General features: G+C 35.5%; 1 protein-coding gene across 3 annotated transcripts in view; it reads left to right on the top strand.

Moving 5' to 3' along the window:
- Window positions 1-19,007, top strand: part of LOC145986001 (uncharacterized) — a 47,879-nt gene that overhangs the window by 11,140 nt on the left and 17,732 nt on the right. For all 3 annotated transcript variants that reach the window (XM_083120163.1, XM_083120164.1, XM_083120165.1), the window contains 5 exons: window positions 2,770-2,918; window positions 4,863-5,071; window positions 6,593-6,794; window positions 13,883-14,019; window positions 16,274-16,402. In XM_083120163.1, the coding sequence (XP_082976289.1) occupies window positions 2,770-2,918; window positions 4,863-5,071; window positions 6,593-6,794; window positions 13,883-14,019; window positions 16,274-16,402 (826 nt within the window). The remainder of the gene's footprint in view (window positions 1-2,769; window positions 2,919-4,862; window positions 5,072-6,592; window positions 6,795-13,882; window positions 14,020-16,273; window positions 16,403-19,007) is intronic.

Raw genomic sequence — 19,007 nt, 5'->3', positions numbered from 1 at the left:
GGCTTTTAGACTTGTAGTTCCTGGGTTCAAATTCCATCCTATGGAGGCAGTTTGTTTGGTTTAAATTGCAATTTAAGTGTAGATTTAAATCATGTCTTTTCTTAAAATAATCAGGGTTTTAAATTACTCAGAGAAATAATTTATAAAATAAAGGACACATGTAATTTATACATGTAAATTACATGTGATACCAGAATCACTTGTGATGCAAGTACACTAATCTCCTAATCAATGGTGTTTATTAGGCTGTTGGATACTTTTCTTCTTCAAAGGAAAAGCATGGGAGCAAAATATATGTACTGATGGGATGAAGCAAATACAAAAGGAAATTGCAATGTGTAAACTAAACAAACTTTTTGTTGTTTTAAAACTCAATACCTTTCATAGATTATTTTCCTGTAGTTTACAGTTATTACAAGCATAAGAAAACAGTTTTTCGTTGTGACGTTTCAGGAGAACACACGCTCCCTTCATCAGACATTTATTTTCATTTTGACTAAAGATACTGTGATAACAATGGTTAGCAATTTTTTAAACAAAAATAATCCCTTATATAATGGTTGTTGTCAATGTTACATTGTTGTAATATAGCACCTTAACTAAAAAGAAGCAGTCTGTTTTATTTTTATTTCAGATATTTTTTTTTTCTTTTTCACAAATGGAGTAAGCCACCATCCTTAAAATTTAATGTAACAGAAAACATCAAGAGAATTTGTGAAAACAATGATGACTTTGAATTACCTGATGATATTTAGGATTCATAATTTTAAATATAAAAATAATGAGATAATTATTTTTTATCTGAAATAAAAATAGAACGGACTGCTTCTTTTCACAGTTAAGTTGCTATATTACAACAATGTAAAAAAAACTGTTTTCTTATGTTTGTAATAACCGTAAACTACAGGAAAATAATTCTACAATGCAAGCAATGCGTACATACAAGAAAAACTATTTCATAGGCAAAAAGAGCAAATATTTTGTTTAGAATAATATACAAAATACTAATCAAGTTAAACTGTAAATATGTTGGCATCATTAAGCTCTTAATGAACATGGCAACTAATAATATTTTGCTAACTTTCATTAAAACTAGTGCCAAAATCCAGCTACAAAGACTATAATAATATTTTAAGATACAATTGAATAGTACATTCAAAATGCTTAATTTTTACTTGAAGAAAAGTTACTGAAATTATCACATTTTTTCATTAAAACACTTAACAAACTTTTCCGAAGTGTGTGTATATATATATATACACAGTATCAAAAACAGAAAGAAAAACACCTTTTATATAATAAAAAAAATAAACATAACTATATGTACTGTGCCAAAAACATACAAGCAAATTTATGCATTTTTTAAAACCACTGTGATCTAAATATGGAGAAAATAGTACTTTCTCATTGTATCCATGAAACTGTTTTTTTATTCTTTGTTCTATTAATTTCAGAGGCCACTGCCATCATCCTCGTACAAGTTCCAACGAGGATGGTGGCAGTGGCTTCTGAAATTAATAGAACAAAGAAGAAAAAAACAGTTTCGCAGATACAGTGAATACTATTTTCTCCATATTTATCTACTACTGCATCTCTCTTCTCCAAATTTTGAACACTGTGGTTTAAATTTCAAAATTTTGAAATTTGATATGATTTTTTAAATAAGGATGATGATTTTTTATCCACCCTGTGGGTGGATACTTCATAATTTACGTATCATCACTCATCTTCATTGTCACAGTTAGCTAAAAGTGGTAGAAAAGAGATGCTAAATGATAAAATTCAAATATACGAGGGGTGTTCCATAAGTAGCCTAGAAGGGAATAGTATGGGATGACAATAGCAACTTATTTTTCTACGTAGTCTCCCTGCAGGTCCACACACTTTTGCCAACGCTTATGCAGTGCTTTTATCCCGGTCTCATAAAAGCTTTCCTCAAGGCTTGCAAAATAGTCACCCTCAGCACTGATGACGTCATCATCACACTGATAATGCACACTGCCCAAAGCTTTTTTTCAGGTTAAGGCAGAGATGAAAGTCTGATGGAGCAAGATCGGGTGAATAAGGGGATGTTTCAAGAATTGAACCTACGATCACGGATGGTTGCCATCGCAACAAGCTCAAGATTTCGTTCTGAGATCATGCGTCTTGTTAAGTTTTGTTCACTTGTCAGAAGTTTTGGAACTCGACGCACAGAAACCCTTTTCGTCCCCAACTGGTCATGCACATGCGCTCCTTGACACCTTCAGTTCCTCTGCAATATATTGCACAGTTATATGTCTGACTGGAAGGATAATCTTGTGCACTTTCTCTACATTTCTCTACCATCTCCACTGGCCTGCCTGGGCAACAGTCTTCTTCCACACTCACTCTCCCCTGCTTAAATTCAGCTACCCATCTCTTCACTGTGGCAGAGGATGGAGCATCCTCTCCTAATGTTGTCACCATATCCTCATGGATTTCCTTGGGACTCAACCTCTTTTTCAACAGATACTTGATCACTGCTCGTATCTCTTCTCTCTTCATTTTTCTGACGTTACGCACTTAGCACACTTCTAGCTCCTGCTGAAAAGAATAGGATGGTTAGAACTGGACCTGCTTTGCATATACACTTACAAATAATTGCTATTTCAAATCCCCAAATTATTTTCAAATTGAACTATGGGAACCCTATGAGGGACACCTCTCGTGGTTCCTGTAGTGTAATGCTTTACATGTTGCTACTTTCTTATGAAAGACTTTCTTATAATGTTAATATCTTAATTTCAGAGATCTTGTAAAAAATCAAAACGTTACCTCAGAACAAATTCAGAAGGCTACAATCATTCTTCTTCGATCAAGCATTCTGCTCACTCAGTCTCTCAGACCTTTACCAGATGACATCATGATTACAATGAAACTTCTTTACTATGATGAAGGTAAGGTGATATTAATTTTGTTTGCTAATATTTACTATTTGAGCTGGGTAGGTCTCCTCAATGACATAGCGGTAATACCATCACCTTGTAATCAAGGAATCCCAGGTTCGGTACCCGGTGGAGGCACTTAGTGGTCTAGATTGGGCCCAATCCCAATAACCTACCTGTGCATAAAGTTGACTTGAAACAGAAACTCAGACCAACCAGGCAGACTTTAGGTCACTACCGTACAAGGTCCCGATCGTTTGAATTAAGAGATCGTAGGTAGGCTATGTGAAGCCTGATATTCGAAGTTATTTGGCTGCGAGAGGTGTATCGTAAGAGGGGGTATAACTCTGGAAAGCTACGTCTACACTTAACCAAGCAAGGGGGCTAGCCCCGTGAAATAAGAACTACACTCACGATTAACTTTAAACACTACAATTGACTGGTCTGGCAAGGGTGTGAGAAAATGAAAGACAAGGATAGAGGAACGTTTGTTACCTGTAGATCTCGAAGTGACGATACTCGCTGGTTCGTTGATGAAACTCTCCTGAAATAAAACTCCTTTCCGATAGCGTACTACTCCTCGTTGTAACTCCTTTTGTAACGTTCGGTAACAACTATTCACGCCATAACTTTCTTATTTCAACAACTTGTATAATTCCGAGGCACCGACTGTGCACGCGATAGATTTCAGATACCGACTGGGGTGAGAAATATTCTCTCAAGCTATTTAAATGAAATTCGAACTTCGGCCGTTCTCAATAACGGTGCTTTCAGCGTAAAGCTGTGTTTGCAGTATCTTTCCTGCGATTCCGGAAGAATTCGTATCAGCGGATTTTTACATCCGCTGAAGATCGCAGGTGGCGTTTGCTTGAAAGAAGCTCTTTCCAGCTTCTTTCATACTCGGGCCCTTTTTATGAATTGATTAGACTATCGGACTATGGCGCCCGGGGTCCCGGATTCGAGTCATGCCTTTGGCATGATACGCTACATACTTCACTTTTGTTTTGCTTAGTTTTACAGGAATTTGATAATATATAGTAGAAGTGTCTTATGTGTGTGGCACTTTCTTCATTTCCTATCATTATAATTAATTTGGGGTTTTCTAGTTTCCTTCTTTTCCCATTCTTTATGCGAGCATAAGTTACTTCATCTAACTAGCATTGCTGAATCCATAATTTGTCCCCTTTTGTTTATTTAGATGAGACAAGTAACAGTACAGTAATAGTTTAAGTATATGGTCATATTGTATTTGAGAAACTTGGCCCAATTTCATTGTTATTAAGACAGTTTATGATTTAATTTGAAATAGAATGTAGTCTAAAACCCTTAAGGTAACATCTAAATTAAACTCTCCTTTGGTTGGAAAAGCTATTTCATTTCCTACTTAATATACTTTACATATTTACGTACACAATACATATTCTATTTGAATTGTTCATTGTTTGGAAAATGTAAAATGGACTAACCTACAAGTGTTTGTTTTCAATGCTCATTAAATAGTTACTTTAATTGTGTTAAGCTCTTCAAGTTGTTAATTATTTGACTCATACTCTGCCACTAGGAGAAGAGGTACTCTGCCAAATCATAATGCATATAAGACTAGGAGAAGGGCCGGTGGTTGGAGGGAAGAGGAGAGTCGATTTTATGTTTTTCAGGGAACTAAGCTGTAAAAACTTAAAATGCAGGAAAATGTGAAATGAAGAAAAATTTTATAACATTTTGGTATGTTGGGACCATCAAGGTCAAATGCATAATGCGGGAAATGTAAAATCGGGGTTCCCACTGTAATACCTCATGCTAATACAAACTTGGATTCACGAAAATGTGTGTCAGGTGTAATTGTTGCTTTCATTAACTTGAAGTTCATGATACTTTTTTTTCACCTTGTATAATTTATTAAGAACATACCAAACTGCTCCCATTCCAGGCTTTAATGCATTTTATGATTATTTACAGTTACCCCTCCAGATTACGAACCTCCTTGTTTCAAACCAGCAGACAGTACCAGTTTTGACTTTGCAGTCCAGCCTTTGTCATTGAATCTTGGTGATGTTCGAACACCATGGCATTCACTGAGAGTTCTGAGTAAAATTGATCGCGGAGATTGTGAAGTTGAGGATGCACCTGAGGACCACCAAGAGCCAACCTCAGAAATTGAGAAAATGGTAAATTATTTTGTTTGTTTTTCTTATCCTCTTCCCACTTGTTTTTGTTGGTTCTTGCATTCATAACAAAAACTGCAAGGATTGGATTGATTTATCATCATCATCATAAAAAATGCATTTGCAGTGGCTGAACTTCCTTGTCCACTCAGCATTTTGAGGTAATTTACATGCACTCTCTCAAGAGATTTCAAAACAGTGAAATTGTTTCAAAGGATTTTTGTAGAAATGTTGAGAAAATAAAAAAGTTTACGTGATAGAGGTCGGAACTCAAGAAAACTGCGTAAAACCTATATAATTTAAATTTGCTTCTTGCACAAATATGTAATTCCATTTGACTTTTGTGAAAAAAAAACTTTATTTACATATCAATTTCGGTGACTCACTGTCAGGCTGTCAGTTGACATTCTAATAAATTTTTATAATGATCAGAGTATGTGACCAATTTTGTCCTTGATTTTTCTTTAAAATTGGTTACCACAGTAGGTGTGTTGCTAAGGATGTCATACATAAACACATCAAGTTTAGTTGTAACACTTGTTTAAAATCTTGATATTGTTGAGAGAGAAAGTTACACAAGTACACAAGGTGAACAAAGTAATATGTCTGCAAAAATCACATGTAATTTGTGTGTGTATGAGGGAGAGAGAGAGAGAGAGAATATGAAAATGCAACTGTGTTTATGTTATGAATAAAATACTTAGATTTTATTTACAGATGAAGTATCAACACTGTACTGTATTAAATCCGAACTTGGAATACCCCATTTTATTAAACTTGGAAAGATAAGGTAACTCTGACATGCATCAACCACATTAAGCATATTTTGTCAAGTTGGGTTATGATGGTTCCAAGTTCACCGTATTGCAATGCATAATTTTAGTTCAAATATAAGTCTGAATCAGTATTCTGATATATCCCTCTCACTGCTAAAAAGATTTAGCCTGTATCTCATGTACATCACATAAAGCCCATGCAACAGATGAAAAACTGGGTTTTCATGTGCCATCTTGAAATTTCATTAACCATTTTGGCAAGACTAGTTAAACCTTCCAAGCTATCTAGATCAGTGGTTCTCAACCTTTTTTCAGTCCGGGACCCACCTTGAAGGATATTACATTTCATGGGGACCATAAGCATGAGCGCTGGCAGAATTACTTGTAGGGGTGCGCACCCAGTTTATAAACATATTGTTGCTAACATTAAGAAACCCTCTTTTATGCTTGCTTAAACAAATTACATTATGTATTGGTTCAGATCCCACTTTAAACTGTGGCTCCAGTCCTGATTAGCATATCTGTGGATAAAGTGGACATTGTGGAGAAACCAGAAATTGACTTGATAATTCAGAGGTTGTTGGCATTGAATGCACTGGTTGAGCTATAAATTTCAGATATCTTTTGAGTTAGTTTTAACAAGACAAGAACATTTGTGATGCTTTTTTACCATTTCATCATCATAGCTAAAGAGACATAAATTTGAAACTTCACAAAACAACTAAAATTTCTTAACACATATTTACAGGACATAAGTGCTTGCTCACAGTCAAGTTTCAGATCATCCCAGGTAAGTGATGGTGACACTGACCTTCTAACATCTCAGATCATCTGCTCCCAGACTGACATGGCAGATCAAATGACCATCTGTAGTGAACCCTTATCACCTTCCCCTGGAAGAGCTGAGAAGCCTTCTGCTGATGTTCCAAAGGAGAGTCCATCACATCCAGGTTCCTTATGTTCCATCGTTCTATTCCTATTTTAACATTTACCTTATTAGCAGGGACGTGAAGTTTAAGTTTTATTTTCCCCTAAATTTCTATGTTTTTTACTGCAATTTAATGTTAATTTTCACGGTTTAGGTCAAAAATTTCGGTGTTATTTTTACATGCATTTTTACTGTTCTTTCGATGCTTAAGATTTTCACATTGTTTCAGTTCTGGAAAATCGAAACAAATTTTAGTTTTAATGACAAAAAAAATATGGCTTACCTTTGTAAGAAATAACCAATTTTCTTGCATTTGGAAAACTGTTTCATCTCGTCAGCCGCAAAATGTGAAATGTTTATCGAATGATAACACCTAAATTTTTTAACACAATGGTACAAATTACATTTCCCTAACAATGCCAAAAAATCTGCGACCTCAAAATACCATTTTGTGTACACACATGAAACACAACAGGTGCTTCTTTGAAAATTTTCCCTTCTGGAAAGATCCCCCCAAGCAAATTCTATTTCAGAAAGAGTTTAAACCCTGTCAGTCACGTCTCCTTCAAACTGCAATAAATAAAGCGTGACAATCTCTTTTGAATCGAACTATCACCAGCTAGACTAGACTAGAAACATCAGATCTAATAGTGTTTCAGGTGGTTCTTTTTGAATAGAAAAAGTGTTATCCCCAGTTTATGTTGCATATTTTGCGGCGTTATTCGTGTTAAGGTGTACAATTCTGTTATATTCTGTAATTTGCATTATTTTGCAATTCCGAATATGACTATTACTTGGGTTGTTAAAGGTGTCTAAGGTTGGAAGTTACGCACTTGAGGCCGTGAAAAATTCTCCAACCAAGTAAAGCTAATAGTCTTGTGGATTAGAAATTTATGACATGTGGTAGATTCACTTCTACCTCGATAATAATAATAGTAAGTGATATCAAATATTGTCAAATCCCTCTCCAAAAAATCAAGTCAATCCAATAATATACAATCACCCTAAAAAAAAAAAAAGAAGAAGGTAAAGTGTTCCCCTGTGCATAGCACCACGCCATGAAGGCGTATAGGGGGTGTGGGGGTAACGCCCCACACTTTCTTGATCCGGTCGTGAGTGGGGGTGATGTGATCAGCATCACGCCCCTGACTGCCTTTACCCCCCAGGGTTTCCCCCAGGTACCCATGTTATTCGACGCTGGGTGTGCGCCGGGGCCGCTTCCACCATTAGAAAAGTTCCCGGATTTGAACCGGCCGGGGATCGAACCCGGGACCTTTAGCATGGTAGTCAGACGCGTTACCGACTGAGCCACCACCACCCTCTAAGATAATATTTAAGTACGCACAGTTAACATATTCCGATCCTGTTTACTTGAATTTTTACCTATACTCAAAGGTACTTTATTTTAGATTGTAAATCAATGAAACTAAAAAAAATATATATAACTTATTTACTCATGTATAATGCGCACTTTGTTTCCAAAATTTTTGCATTCAAAAACTGTGGTGCGTATTATGCACGGAATAATTTTTTCATGTGTATGGATCATGAATATGAATTCTGTAGTTTCTGAATATGGCAACAGTATTCCATTTGAGATGGTGATACTAATGTACAGTGCAGTTGAAATAAGCTCATCACAAAATGAAGGAACATTCTGATTTTTGTGGTACTTTGGATGAAAGAAAAAATAATTATAATATATATATATATATATATATATATATATATATATATATATATATATATATATATATATATATATATATATATATATATTATATATATATAAGAGAAAATGAGCAAATTCATGCATAAAAGTTTAAAGGCAATTTTTCACTTTGTAATGTAATGTTCTGCAACACAAGAAAAGCAGTGCTGTTTTTGCAGAATTTGAGCATGCACCTCCCATCACATGGAATGTGTATCAGCGGTGTTTGTAGGGTGAGAAATAACAGAAAATAACTTCCTGAGCACTGCAAATCCATTTTGTAACTTTAATCTCCCTTTCTACTATTACGGAATAAATATAATGGTCAAAGACTGAAAACTTTGGGGTGCTAAACACAGTGGAGGGAGAGGGGGAGGTGGCTTGGGTTGGTGACTTACTGTGTACACACGAGGATATTCTCCTCTTGGTCCACATAGCAACATATGACTCGTTGAAGAGGTATGATGTCACTAACTATTTATTGGCATAGCAACAACTTTACGTCCTACAACTAAGTTAGTAAGTTTGTTACCTTTAATTCATTAACGTGGATTAATTGCAATTAATAATCCAACAAACACCAACTCTCTCTGTGTCATATGACATTTTCGTTATTCATTGTACAAATATACCAACATATGCGTAGAATAAGACAATTTAATTTATATTAAATCCTTTTAAATTCGTGCACCTGCACACAATTCAATTATTACTTGTATCAATCAACTTAGAGAAATTTCAATACCCGTGGTCCAGTACACGCCGTTTATCTCTACTTACTACTTTGGTAAATTTGGACTCACTCTACACTTAATAGATACTCTTGAAGTATTCAATTAATCAAGTTTTAAGTAAAAGGGGAGAATCTACTAATGAAGTTTAATATTCTTTTATAGTTCATCGCGAGTTTTAAAGACTTGTTAGTCATGCGCGATTTTTCTAATTAGTTCATCGCCAAGCACAATTTTTACAGTTCTAAAGTTATAACTGCAAATACTAAGTATTCGTATCTGCCGAAGGCAATCTAATTCACCTATTTCAATGAGCGTAGTTCATCCGTTGCTTTCATAACTTCGTGTTCAGTCGACGCACAAGCATGCTTTTGAGTATAGGCAATTTTGATGTGGCACTGATTTAATTGGAGAGTTTCGCACATGCCTGTCATTTCTGCCGACGGTTGATCGGTGAAAACTGGAACAGGAACAGAGGCATGATTATTTTCCTCAGCTTCCAAAAACGGATAGGGGCTCCAAAAGTATCCTGCTCGTATGCTGGTAGTCAGCGTCAAATTCATGGTCCTGGGTACGTCAAGGATTCTCAAGTGGGGGCAATTAGCTGATCCACATTACTTCAAACTCTGCTTAGTTTCCATTTACTTGACATCTATTCACAAACGTACTTAACACTGCAACATGGCATAACAAGGTGTCCGCACATGAACGTGTAGTCCAGTCCTCCTCACATATCTCGTACTTCATGCATCGAACAAACAATAAGCACTATCCTCTTCGTATGTGCACTACAATAAATAATCTTTCACAATACAAGTTAATGCTAAGTACATTATGAACAACAACGTAGCATGTTGAATTAACAATTACTAGTTTTTCTTGTATGTACGCATTGCTTGCATTATAGAATTATTTTCCTGTAGTTTACGGTTATTACAAGCATAAGAAAACAGTTTTTCTTTGTGACGTTTCAGGAGAACACACGCTCCTTTCATCAGACATTTATTTTCATTTTGATTAAAGATACAGTTATAACAATGGTTAGTAATTTTTTTAATTTTTTCCTGAGAGCACAGAGACTATGTTCTAATAATGAGGATATCAAAAATGAAGAAGAAAGGCTTTTTAATATAGCAAAAGAAAATGGCTTTCACACTAACAGAATAAACCAAATCAAAAAACAAGTCACAAGAAAACTAAAGGAAAAGAGAAATACAGACAAAGATGAAAAATCTGTTGAAAAGAAATTTGTGTGCATTCCATTCCACAAGGGATTCTCACATAAAATTGCAAAAATTTTTAGAAGTTTTAATTTCAAAATTGTTTTTAAATCACCAAGAAGTTTGGAATGTACATTTAATGAATTCAAAATGAGAAACTCTCTACCAGATGTGGAAACCACAGGAATATATAATATAAGTTGTTCATGTTCAAAAGATTATGTGGGACAAACAGCAAGGAAAATGGCAATAAGATGGCACGAACACGATTTGGACATTATAAATCTAAACCCAAGAACAGGTTTGTCAAGTCATATCATCGAAGAGAAGCATTTGATTAAAAAGAGAAGGGTTTTAAAAAGATTAACGGGAAACACAGAGTTGAATGTCTGGGAAGCTTCGTTCATTGCAGAAGAACACTGGAATAAATTAAATAATGAAAATGGTAACATAGATCCAGTATGGAGTTTTCTTTTTCACAAATGGAGTAAGCCACCATCTTTAAAATTTAATGTAACAGAAAACATCAAGAGACTTTGTGAAATCAATGATGAATTTGAATTACCTGATGATATTTGGGATTCATAATTTTAAAAAATCTGATATAAAAATAAAACAGACTGCTTTTTTCACAGTTAAGTTGCTATATTACAACAATGTAACATTGACAACATCCATTATAAAACAGATTCTTTTTGTTTAAAAAATTACTAACCATTGTTATAACTGTATCTTTAGTCAAAATGAAAATAAATGTCTGATGAAAGGAGCGTGTGTTCTCCTGAAACGTCACAAAGAAAAACTGTTTTCTTATGCTTGTAATAACTGTAAACTACAGGAAAATAATTAACGATTACTGTTTGCCGAGGGCAGCTGGGGGGGGGGGGGGAAGAGGGGGTAGGTGTGTAGGTGAGTGTGTGTCATTGTGGAAGTTGCGAAAGTTTGTTGACGATTGATGCACAGAATACGCAACTAAGGCACAGAGCAAAAGTAAGTTGTGACATTTTCGACGCGGAAAAATTGTTATTTGCGGCAGAAAATCACCACACGAAACACTGAAAACTTGCCTCCTTTACCTATCCAAATAAACACTTTATTTTTCTTTCCTCAACTTTTCGGTGTTATTGTTAAACTGAAAACTTCACGTCTCTACTTATTAGTTATAAATTTAAGTCAAACTACTGCTTAAATTTGTAAATATGTACCTTAACGTGAAATATTGCTTTTCAGTTGTAATTGCATAGAAGGAAACTTCTACATATAAAAATCTCATCTTGTAGCTCTTCAAAAATTAAATAAGAATCAAAAATTAACCTTACATAATGTTCATCAAATGTTAATTACAAATATTTATTTTTTGTGTCTGATAGATTGTAGTAGTAATGAGAAGATATTGGTATACCAGTCCATCAATAATGTGACAAAATATAATTATTCAATCAAAATAGTTTCTCTTCCCATCACGGTTATTTAATCTAAATCAGATTAATTTAATATAGGGTGCAGCAATGAACTGGGCGATTTTAAATACTCCACACTGAAGACAAAATAATAAATACATGAGAAAACATTAAGACAAAAGAACTATTTTTTTCAGTGAAGGAGAAACCCCAAAAGAAAATACAATCCTAACATTTTGATTTTGATTGATTTGAAAATAACATTACTACGATGGCCTCCATTTTGTTTCACACTCTCTCTGTCTTTTGTGTAATTACATATCACTCTCTGTCTTTTGTGTGATTACACATCCTCAATTATTACGATAAGATCTTTTCTTTCAACAATTGAGATTCTGTAAAGCTATAAAAATTGAAATTCTATAAAATTATAAAAAGGCACTGTTTGTTAGTTGGAAATGGAACGGCAGACCGTATTTTCAGTGAAAACTAGGTATGCCTATAGTCGTGCATCAGACAGCAAGGGTATTCAATGAATCCTCCCTAACGGCTTGAAGATATTACTAACGCTGAAAACATAATCGTGGTGTAAAAGAGGAAGGTTAGAAACTCTGGCCAGAGGGAGGGTGTTTTAAAAACAATCAATAATAACGACATTAAAACCACACACCCAGAACTATAGACTGTGCACGACGAACGCAAAGGTAAGAGAGTTCACCCGATAGCGTATCTGTTCAAAAGGTGGGCTTAAAACAAACTTCGCCTTGTAATCAAGGGGTCCTGGGTTTGATACCCAGTGGAGGCACATAGTGGTTTGGATTCCACTTTAAACTGTAGGTCCAGTTCCAATTAGCCTTACTGTGCATAAAGTGGACTTAAACCACCAAGTCAATCAAAAAATCAATCAAAACAAACTTTATAAGTTTGAATAGGGTAAAAGTCAGGAAAATGAAACATTTTTTCTTGACTGCTAAGATTCAACCATGTAAACACCTTGCAGTTTTTTCTCCCTACTGGTTTCTTTTTTTTTAGGGGAGGGGAAGATATTTCACATAAAAATGTTCTTTCAAAATTATTTTCTGACAATTTTAATCAAAGTTGGCTCATTTGATAAACATGAAGAAAACACTTATTTAATTATACACTTGCGTGCAAAGGAATAGGCCCACCTCACACCTTTGACATAAAAGCGGTTGTTTAATCCAAAGTGGGCATAGTCAGAGAGATGTGGCGTGACAGTTTGATATGACTCGCTCAGCAGTTCGAAGAGAATGCCAACGTTATGAAGAGACTGATTCCTTTCTTCGGTGGCGAGGAACAGGGAGAAGGCATTCTATGACTGTGAGAGATGACCGCTTTTTTCTGTCAACAATGCAAAGAAACCATCGATTTAATGCAGTTCAAGTGCAAAAACAGCTCCATGAAGTTACAGGTGTAGTTATTAGTCAGTGGACAGAAAGACGTAGGCTACAGGAAGGGAACCTGACCCATCGAAGAGCTGCAACTGGTCCAAAACTAACGCCGGCTCATCTTAAACATTGAAATACCACGATTACATTTTGAAAATTTTCACTTATCAGAATAAAGCAATGTTAATAAATTTAGGTTCACTTTAAGCATTATTAAATGATCTTTCAAACAACATAATTCATACTTCTTTTATTGTCTTATTTTCTTATTATTTTTTTCTGAAAAACATTTTATGTGAAAAGTGTGAGGTGGGTCTATTTCTTTGCACACAAGTGTATATTCAATTTTTACAGGATGGTCTGGAAAGATGTTTAAAAGTGCATGGAAAACCTGAAAAAATTAGTGATTTTAATTTTGCAAAATTATTTGTGATCATGCCAGGGATTAAACCTGGTACCATTCACGCAAAAGGTTAGTGATCACTACATGGGATCCTGCTGTCCAAGTCATTTTGTCATAATGATTAAGCAAGTTATTATCATGATTCCTTATCAGTGCTGTATGTGTATTAGTAAAAAAAAGTTGCATAATATCAATACATGTATATTTAAAATACTCTTTATGTTCCATTTCTGCAGTTTCTGCAGTTTCTACAACTGGATCAAATGCTACAGATCTGGAGTTCAGGGAGGCAGTTGTGAAGTGCCCATGCGGTGTAAACGAAGATGGTGGCTTGATGGTGTTGTGTGCAGGGTGCAACACATGGCAGCATGGCGTAAGCAGTTTTTTTGTTAATTTGTACAAGGAAATTTGTACAAGGAAAAACACGAAAAACTAATTGGTACTGGCCGATTATTGGCCGATACAGGCATATCAGTGCATTGGTTTATGGGGTGGGGGGGGGGGAGTCTGAATGCAGAATTAATTTTTCAAAGGCAAAAACCCTTACTGCCACATAACCAAGAAGGCTAATGAACCATTCATGTTACTCGAGGATTACGGGAGATCACACCAAAGTGAGGAGCAGCATGCAAACAGAGATTCTTTCAGTCACAAGCAGTCACATCACAAATACTCAAAAACATGGCCCTTTACTTGAATTTGAATGCAAATTCCAGTCAAAACGCTCACAGACATAATGAAACCGGATTTACATTTTGGAACATTGTACTTATTGATGCTTTATGATACTATCAAACTAAATGTTTGCCAACCTCCGTGGTGGAGTGGTTAGCACATTATGCTACCATGCCGGGTGTCCAGGTTTCGAATCCAGGCCTGAGCATGGGTGTTCTTTGTGTGTCCGTGCCTTCATAAATTTCATCATGTCATGACTCATCCTCATCGTTGTGATTAGCAAAAAGTGGCAGAAAAAGTGAAAAAAAGTAAAGTGCTCCCCTGTGCATAGCACCACGCCATGATGGCATATAGGGGGTGTGGGGGTAACGCCCCACACTTTCTTGATCCGGTCGTGAGTGGGGTGATGTGATCAGCATCACGCCCCTGACCGCCTTTACCCCCCAGTGTTTTCCCCAGGTACCCATGTTATTCGATGCTGGGTGGGTGCCGGGGCCGCTTCCATCGTTAGAAAAGTTCCCGGATTTGAACCGGCCGGGGATCAACCCGGGACCTTTAGCATGGTAGTCAGACGCGTTACCGACTGAACTCTAAACAACAAATCAAATGAGACTAAAGATTCAAAATATTTTAAAAAATTGCTGCAAATTCACTTTCCTTCTAGAGTGTATGTAGTTATTGGGTAAAGAATTCACTATGAGTAGAGGCACATAATTTTGGTAAATAAAAAAGCAAAATTTTGGTACAAAAACTTAGTCAATTTCGGGTTCAAAAGCGGTAAATAAAATAAGAAAAATCGGTGTTATAGCGGTGAAAAATTGGATGAAAAGTTGTATAAAAAAAGATATTTTGGTTTTAAAATTGTGAATATAATCCTAAATTTGATTTTAAAACTATACTTATTACACAAAATTAACATTTCACTTCTAAAAGCACATTTATGTAGTTATCAGAGTATTACGTTTATTTCTGTGTAAAGGAGTTTTTGCTTCTACAATATTAACAGCAGAATTAATCCATCTTCTGTGAATTGCAGAACTCACAGGATAATTCAGACCTCAGAAGGTGTCGCGTTGGTAAATAAACCCTAAATTTCGTGTTTAAGAGTTTTTTTCACATTTTGCAGTTCATTTCGCATTATTTCGTAACAAAACATGGTAGCAAAATGTATCTCACACCTTTCAAAAACATGAAAAATTAACACTACAATGTGTTTTTTGTCATTTCGTTTTTTTCGTCAAAAACGAAATATGCATGTCCCTAACTATGAGTAAACACAAAGCACTACAGGGATGCAGAAGTACATTTCATGTATATTTCATGTTGTATTATTCTGCTACAAAGGTTCTTTTGCAACGTGACATGGTGCTCTTGACACTTGTTGCTTGTCACACTTTGGTCTGAACTTTATATCACATTGGTAAAATATCAGTTGTTGATTTTAGTAAAATTCATGGGAATAATTTATTGTTATTGGCAAAGATTTCATATTGGTTTATCCATAAATAGGTAGATAAAGGAAGATCTAGTATTACTTTTCTTAAATAGCTCAATTGTGTACTTCTGTGTATTCATATACTTTCTTGCAGTTCATCAGATTTTCCTTAGAAATTTTTTTTTGTATGTCTTTTTTTACTACATAGGGTGTCTCAAGTCATTATTAGCATGCATGACTTAATTGTAACCCCATGAAGATAATAAATAATAACTTTGTCAAGAATTTTGCATAATTTTAAGAGATCTTATGGAACATTATTGGCCAGTATAAAATCGTATCATATTTTGTTTATGTAATGTCATTTTTCTACCAATTAAGGTTAATTACGATGATGATAATCGAGTAGAAATAGTTGAAAGAATAAACACAACTTTACTGAACTTGGAAATATGTTCTGTAGGAATTACTTGTGAGTTCTAAATTTGCATTGTTTCTTTTTCTTTTTCTTTTCCAGAATTGCTTCAAAATTTTGACTGAAGAAGAAGCACGCCATACCCACTATTGTGATGTGTGTGCTGATGCAGATCCACGAAAAGAGTGCTCTGATCCTACATTAATTAAAATGAATATCATTGCTAGAAAGGTGAGAGTATTTCGTATATGAATATACTAATGTTATAACTAGGGTTTGGAAGTTGATGACCTAAAAAATCTTGCAAATGACCTATACACAGTGTTCCAAAATGAATATCGGGGTTTTAATTAAGTGTATATTCTATTACATATACATTACAGAAATGAAACGTACCTTAAAAGGAAGGGTAACTCAAACAGTTTTTTGTCACAAGTTACAAGTGTTCAATGTGGGATCCCCTTGTGACACGGCACACATCTAGTCTGTAGGCAATTTCTTCCCACACTGAAGCTAGCATATCTGTTGTAACAGGCTAGCATATCTGTTGTAACAGACTCCACAGCTGCATCAATCCCGCGTTGCAATTCAGGGAGGTCGGCAGGTAGCGGTGGCACTTATACACTATCCTTTACATACCCCAACAAAAAGAAATCGCAGGGGGTGAGGTCGGGAGATCTTGGGGGCCATTGCAGAAGAGCCACGGTATCCTCACAATGACGACAGATCCATCGTTGGGGAAAAACAGCATTCAACCAATTCCGTACTTCACGATGAAAGTGTGGGGGCGGATGCCAGATGATGTTTCTTTTTTGCCAACGATCCAGTTGAGGGTAGAGCCATTGCTGGAGCATGTCCAAATACGCAGTACCAGTGATAGTGTTTTCCACAAAGAAGAAAGGCCCATACACTTGTTCTTTGGATAGAGCACAAAAGACATTCACTTTTGGCGAATCCCTCATGTGCTGATTGTTTGGTGTGGATTTTCAGACCCCCAAATACGCACATTATGCGTATTCACTCGTCCACTAAGATGAAATGAGGCTTCATCACTAGAGATCACACTTGTAAGAAAATCATCTTCCATGTCCTGTACATTTTCGCAGAAGTTGGCACGGGTCACATTATCTTCAGGCTTTAGGGCCTGTAACAGATGTAGACGGTACGGCCTCATGTGCAATCTCTTTCATAACACCCTCCAAACAGTGGTGGACGGCATTGACAGTTCTCGACTCACCCGCTTTACAGATTTTCTGGGACTCCGACCGAAACTTGCTCTGACCTGTTCCACTTGCTCATCTGGTAGACGTGGTGTTCCGGAGCTCTTCCCTTTGCACAGGCATCCCATATTCTTAAATTGGTTGTACCATCTTCGGATGTTGTTATCCAATGGGGGATCACATCCATATTCCCGCTGAAAAGTACGTTGCGCTCCAATTGCTGAGTTACACCTTGCGAATTCCAAGAGACAAAGGCTTTACGCTCAGGAGTCACCTCCATCTTTACTACTATCGCCGTGCTGCGGTGGAGTTACGAAACATCACCTGCGAAGTAGAAACAAAAACTGTTTGAGTTACCTTTCCTTTTAAGGTATGTTTCATTTCTGTAATGTATATGTAATAGAAGATACACTTCATTCAAACCCCGATATTCATTTTGGAACACCCTGTATAATGATCTTAAAATTATTAAAAAAGAGCTAAAAGTAATTTTCGTATTAAAAATTAAAAGCTTGATTTTTTCACAAATTACAAATTAGTAGTTGAATAATTCAATGAAACCCGATGTTTGGTGGTTTTAAACTACTAAAGCAAAGGAGAAAACAAATTAAGTGCTAAAGTAGTTTTCTTAGTTTTTACTTCAAGGTTACATAAACATTCACTGCAAGGTTTTTCTGTGTAACCATTCACCTCCTTTCAGAGTGACCTTACACGATACAGTAGTCGATCGGCATCTGAAAGTACAGTTGTATTTCACATACATCAGATTATAATATTTTAAATTGTGACTAATTTTACTTTTAAACCACCCTGTCATCATAACACTTTTTTTTCTTCTTCAGATTAGTGATTAATGAATATACCATGCAACCCTGGTTTTACATTTTCTTGCATTAGAGCATATAGAGCAAAATGTTAACAAATTTTCCCCGATTTTACATTTTTCTCGTATTTTAAGTTTTTTCAACTTGGTCCCCTGAAAAACGTAAAATCGAGGTTCCACTGCTCTGATCCTACATTAATTAAAATGAATATCATTGCCAGAAAGGTGAGAGTATTTCGTATATGAATATACTAATGTTATAACTAGGGTTTGGAAGTTGATGACCTAAAAAATCTTGCAAATGACCTATATAATGATCTTAAAATTATTAAAAAAAGAGCTAAAAATAATTAATACAACAATTATTAGTTTGCTTTGCATTTTGGTCGTTTGGATGCTGCTTTAAACTGTCAGTCCAGTTCCAATTATTAGAGGCACATATTTTTGGTAAATAAAAAAGCAAAATTTCGGTACAAAAACGGAGTCCATTTCAGGTTCAAAAGCGGTAAATAAAAAAAAAATTTCGGTGTTTAAGCGGTGAATAATCACATCATTGTGAATATAATCCTAAATTTGATTTAAAAACTGCACTTATTACACAAAATAAACTTACCCCTTCTAATAGCACATTTATGTAGTTACCAGAGTAATACGTTTATTCCTGTGTAAAGCCGTTCATTTTTGCTTCTCAAATATTTACAGCAGAAGTAATCAATTTTCCGTGAATTGCATAACTCGCAGGATACTTCAGACTTCAGAAAGTATCGCGTCGGTATATAAACGGTAAATTTCA

The sequence above is a fragment of the Lepisma saccharinum genome, chromosome 3 (genome assembly GCF_977018435.1).
Source record: "Lepisma saccharinum chromosome 3, izLepSacc3.1, whole genome shotgun sequence".
Taxonomy (NCBI): domain Eukaryota; kingdom Metazoa; phylum Arthropoda; class Insecta; order Zygentoma; family Lepismatidae; genus Lepisma; species Lepisma saccharinum.
Note: the sequence above shows the minus strand (reverse complement) of the source record. Positions and strands in the feature narration are given on the sequence as shown.